Genomic DNA, 5,296 nt, shown 5'->3' on the forward strand with positions numbered 1-5,296 from the left:
AATCCTTCCTGAATAATTTTCTGACCATTTTTTGGTCACCTCTTACCCTTTGTGTTTTTCTTTACAGTTTGCAGGATGTTTCTTGCCAAGTTGATCATTACATCTTTTCCTGTGTTTTTGAAAGAAGTCAAACACATTTTCTCAAGTTTCAGAGGTTTAAATGTTAGTTAGAGGCGTCTGAATGCAGCACAAGAAAACTGATGTCAATCCAGGTTTTAAGGGTTAAAAAAGACTGATTCTTCTTCTGCACCTCGCTACATTGAGGTCTCACTACTTCCTGTTTTGGCACTGCACGTTGGCATTGAATGTAAATGATTCGGCGTGGAATCATCCAGTACGCCGTTATTATCAGGACACTGGGCTGGGTTGACAGTGGGATAATAACTGAACCACAGCTGAGCAGCTCAAACGTTCAGAGAGCAACGCTGACGATACTTCATGCATCCGAACGAAGCAGCAGACATTCACGATCTTTCTGGCTGCTCAGAGGTCACACAGCATTGACTGATACTAATTCAAGTAACTCAATCATATATTAATCTATTTCCTAAACTGCTCGTAAGAGCCTGACGTAGCAGCCAAACGATGCATTTTCTGTATTAAATAAAACATTTACAAAGTTTCTGTTGCATCAGCATGAATGTAAATCAGTTTTTGTCACCAACAGTGATCATGATCCCACAGCACCTTTGAGAAAAGTTTCCCCAAATGTTCAGAAGCTTGTGGCGACTCGATGATGTCTCAGTGTGGAGGTGTCTGTGCTCCAGTAGAGAAAAGGGACAGAGTGGATACAAAAAAACAGTTGTGTGCATGTGGTTGAGTTTTCAGGTGTAAAGGTAATACCCTCAGTTCAGGTAAACAGGATCATCAGTCCTCTTCAGTCCTCTTGGCTGAGGAGTGCAGCAGACAGGGAGGCTGGACTCAGGATCTGCTCTGTGTCTGCCTGTGGAGGGCCTCGGCCTGCGCTTTCAGGCTCCGAAACTCCCCCTGAATAAAATCTGTCAAGGTTTTCCTCATTTCCAACTGGAAGGAAGATTTAAAAATAAATGTGTTACTGTTTTCTAAATGCAAAAAAACACATTTATTTCTGAAAGCCTCATGATGGACTGCAGTATAACTGTAACCAGTGACGCCAACTGAGGATAAACTTATTTAAGATTTTTTTCTCTTTTTTGTGACTTTTACAACCACAGCTTCAAAAATATAGATGTTTTTCCAGTATTTACAATTATAATGGCTGTGTAATGCAGACATAGTACAACGTACAGGACAATTTTTTTTTTCTTTCCTCTACTTTAGTTTATTTTTCCTCATTGTCCACATATGCTCACTTACATACACACATGTACACTTACGCGTTTACATACTCGCATATATCTGTTTATCCCAAGCTTTGTCAATAAACTTAACTATATACACTAGAACTGAGGAACTGTATGTCGCTACAGGTCCAATCAAAAAGAGAGAAAGCTGAATCAGAAATGGGGTCATACAAAGTCTGCTGGTAGTGCAGTTGTTGTTGTTGTTTTTTTTTTTTCATTTTTTAAGCAGGAATTTTAAACATTTGTTGAATCCAGCTTACCAAATGTTCGAATTAGCCTATTCTATCTTAGTCAAATATTGGAATATATTTGAGTTTTTGAAGGTTGGTTCAACAAAACAAGCAACTTACACACATCACATTGGGTTTTTTCTGAGAAATCTTCATGTGTGAAACACAGTCTGTCCTCACCTGGCTCTTGTTTTCAGCTCGCAGGGATTCAACAAGCTCTTTCACACTGAACGGTTTCCCCACCAGGATTGTGATTCTCTGGAAAAAAACCCACCAGTTACAAGCACACTCACTCTCAGGAAACAAAAAGCCACGATAAACAAGATATAAAATGTTTTTAGGATGAGACGTAAGTGTTCTAACCTTGCCGATGCGAGGAACGTAGGGCTTCGCGTTTGGCAGAACGTCACTCAAACCTGAGAGAAAAGTCAAACACACAGAAATGATCAGTGTCACTTCAGCGATGGAATATTCTCGTACCAGCTATTATTTCAGGGGCTTCACACAGTCTTTTTAACTTTTTTATTTTTCAGAATTTTTTTAACCCTTGAAAAACTGACCACATTAGCTTGCTGTTTTTCAAAAACATCAGAGGGCAGCGAGCAACTTAAAAAGAACTGGCCCAAAAATTAAAAAGAAATTAATAAGACTTTACAAGAAAATTAAAGAGAAAATAGGAAAAAGAAAAAAGGAAAATGTGAAGTAAAAACAACATACAAAAAAAAACAAGAAAATAACATCAAGTCCCAAAAAATAATATTTTCTTCATTTTTTTAATAACACAATTTAAAATATATAATTAAGAAAACTTTTTTTTGCATTTTGCATTTTGCAGGATATGTCTATACCAAGTTGCTCATAGCATTTTTCAGGTATTCTGAAAGAAATCAAACCAGTTTTCTCAGGTTTTAGGGGTTAAAATTCTTGTGAAAAATGCAGAACATAAAAGCTGATAACGGTTGAGGTGTTAAAGGGTTTTCTTTTTTATTTAATTCACCAATTTTGGCCATTTTGTGTAGGTCCCATCACATAAAAATCACAACAAAAATGCATTTAAATTGCAGATTACAATGCACCAAAATAGGAAAGATGCCAGGAGGATGAATCCTTTTGGAAGGCACTGTGCGTGGCAGCAAACTGGATTCAGATTCTGTTGTTCTTGATCCACCCATGGATTTTTTTTAACTATTTGAAAAATAAAGGATGTCACTGCACTTTAAAAGATTTTAAAGCTTTTATCCACTACAGACCTATATTTTGTTGCATGTCATTTCTCATCCATCTGTCCCATTATTCCTTCTGTCTTTACTGTACTGTAACCTCTAAAATAAAAGGCAGAAAATATTATCTGAAGCAATTAAAAGAAGTCAAAATTAGTTACCAAAAGCAAACCTACGTTGCCATAGAATGCCTACTCATGTGGTGCAAATTTTCTATATATCTCATGGTGAAACTTGACTTTTCTGTTCTCTTTCTCCCTGCGTGCAGCTGACTCAATCCTTAAAAACAAAGCGATGAAAAAGCAAAACATGTGACAGAACGTGTGATCATCTGCAGCGGTGGTGTTACTCACCCACATGCCAGAGCGGCAGGATAATCGGATTAAGGGAACATTCAGCTATCAGCCGACCCACACCTAAAAACAAGCCAAAAATGATCTGAACCAGAATCATGTTATGTTTAAAGAGTCAAAATCAGTCTGCCTTCATCTTTCCAAAGCTCTGCTGATCCTCACAAATCTGTAACACACATGAGCTGAACATGTTGTGCACCGTGCACTGCACTCACCCCATTTTAACCGTATAAACTCTTCAGTCATGTTGACTTTGCCTGTTAAATGAGAAAAAGAGGAAGTGCCTATTTATACAACATTTAAACTAAGAGGACAAGAAGAGTGAAATGTGAGGAGGAGGGTTTAAATACCTTCTGGAAAAATGTGCACCCATTCGCCTCCGTTCAGTTTCTCCACAATAAAATCCATGCCTTTCTGGTAAACTCCGTCGCCTGCAGAAAACAATACAAAATGTCAGCTTGAGCAACAGACAGGAAGGCAATGTCAGGGTTAATAATGCCAAAAGAGACTCACCTCTGCAGACGGGAACACACTTTCCACGGCTGAAGAATCGTGAGTGCAGCTCTTTTGTGAAACAGATGTCTGATGCTGCTGGAGTCCTGCACAGTCACAGGGGAAAAAATAAAACACAAATCAAAATTACAGCTGATGCACAGTGGTGGGTCAGAGCCGGGCATTTTTAGCATCAAGCAGCAGGTAAACTGGAAGATAATGAACAACTCAGCACTATAATGTGCATCCTGCATCGCATGAGCCTTGAAGTCCCAACCTCAGACACCAACGGCAGTCCACTATCCCAGTGAGCTACATGCCAAGAGAGAAACTAGAGACGGCTTCACACTATGACTGAGCCGACCACCAGGGGGCAGGATATCAGCTGTCTGTGCATGGAAAGGCAGATTTAAACTGCTGCCACAAATTCACGTATCAAGACAAAATTCTGAGAATCTGCATACTTACTACATTCATACTAGACAGCATAGAGATGTTGATCATATGTTTTTACGAAGATTGATTTTCTCCATAAGTGAAAAACTGGTGTTTAAAGATACCGTTTTCCCATAGACTACATGAGGTTTTTAGTTTACATGAGGGCAGAATTCAAAACATTGTTTTTAAGATAAAAGTCTGAAGATGGCCTGTGGCAAGTTTGGTGTCAGCTGAGCAAAAAATGTGGATGTAGTTTTACAGTTTTTGATGAAAACAGAGTGATGGACTTCATAATTTGTGCCACAGTGAAGCGTACAAACGTTTCTTCACACTTGGGCCTACATTTTGGTGTAAGTTGCAAAGCTGTAGCTGGTAGAAATGATTTGTTATGAATTTTCACATTTTTTTAAAGATTATTTTTTGGCTTTTTGCCTTTATTAGTGACAGGATGACATGCAGCAAAGGGCCGTGGGTTGGAGGACAGCAGCTAATGTGCACAGGACGTCCGCTCTACTAGGTGAGCTACATGGTGCTATAAATTTTCCAACTTTTGAAATTTAGACACTGTTGCACCACCATCAGGACTATTGGCTTGTGTTTGCAGCTGATGAAGTTTGGCATGGCACAGGACCTATGTGCAAAGTTGTTTTTTTTTAATTAATGGGAAGTTGGATTTAATAAAAACAACACTGAGGAAAAAAATTGCTATAAATCCGTGAATGAGGTGCTGAAATATTAAAAACTCACCACCGCATCTTGTTATAGTCCCACAGCTGTCTGAGCTTCAGTACTCCTGTCAGAAACATGTGTGATTAGTTCACTGTTTTCTAATATTACTGTGTAAATTTGAATTGTGCATCCGTTTCTTACCCCAGATATGTGGGTCGTCCATGCAGGACTGGTGATTGGACAGAGTGATGAGGGGTGTGTCAGACGGTCTCTGATCGATCAGGTCCAACAAAACCTCTTGGTTGTGGACCGTCAAGCAGTTCATGTACTCTGAGGATCGACAGGGAGAAAACGTGTGTGTTAGTTGAATCTGTGCTCATTTTAACTCCTTTATATCCTGTTGGGAAGTTGGATCTACAGCAGTGCATCATGATTTATAAGATCATCATATGTTTGTAGCCTGGTTTTCCTGTGAGAATATCGCATCTGTTAAAAGTCAGAGAAAAAGCCTGTTTTCAGCTTTGTGACGATGCATTTTTTTCAACTAATCCAAGAAGGTTTTTAAAAAGTTT

The 5,296-nt window shown here is 38.9% G+C and overlaps 1 protein-coding gene across 1 annotated transcript; it reads right to left on the reverse strand.

Moving 5' to 3' along the window:
* Positions 1-162: 162 nt before the first annotated feature.
* Positions 163-5,094, reverse strand: tafazzin (tafazzin, phospholipid-lysophospholipid transacylase; the record flags this gene model as incomplete). Its single annotated transcript, XM_042480918.1, has 9 exons — positions 163-1,023; positions 1,733-1,810; positions 1,916-1,968; positions 3,126-3,188; positions 3,341-3,382; positions 3,476-3,556; positions 3,639-3,724; positions 4,803-4,848; positions 4,926-5,094. Coding segments are annotated over 9 exons (720 nt in total), but the record flags the coding sequence as incomplete, so codon positions are not given.
* Between the last annotated feature and the right edge of the window lie 202 nt (positions 5,095-5,296).

This window comes from Plectropomus leopardus, unplaced genomic scaffold (assembly GCF_008729295.1).
Source record: "Plectropomus leopardus isolate mb unplaced genomic scaffold, YSFRI_Pleo_2.0 unplaced_scaffold26745, whole genome shotgun sequence".
Classification (NCBI taxonomy): domain Eukaryota; kingdom Metazoa; phylum Chordata; class Actinopteri; order Perciformes; family Serranidae; genus Plectropomus; species Plectropomus leopardus.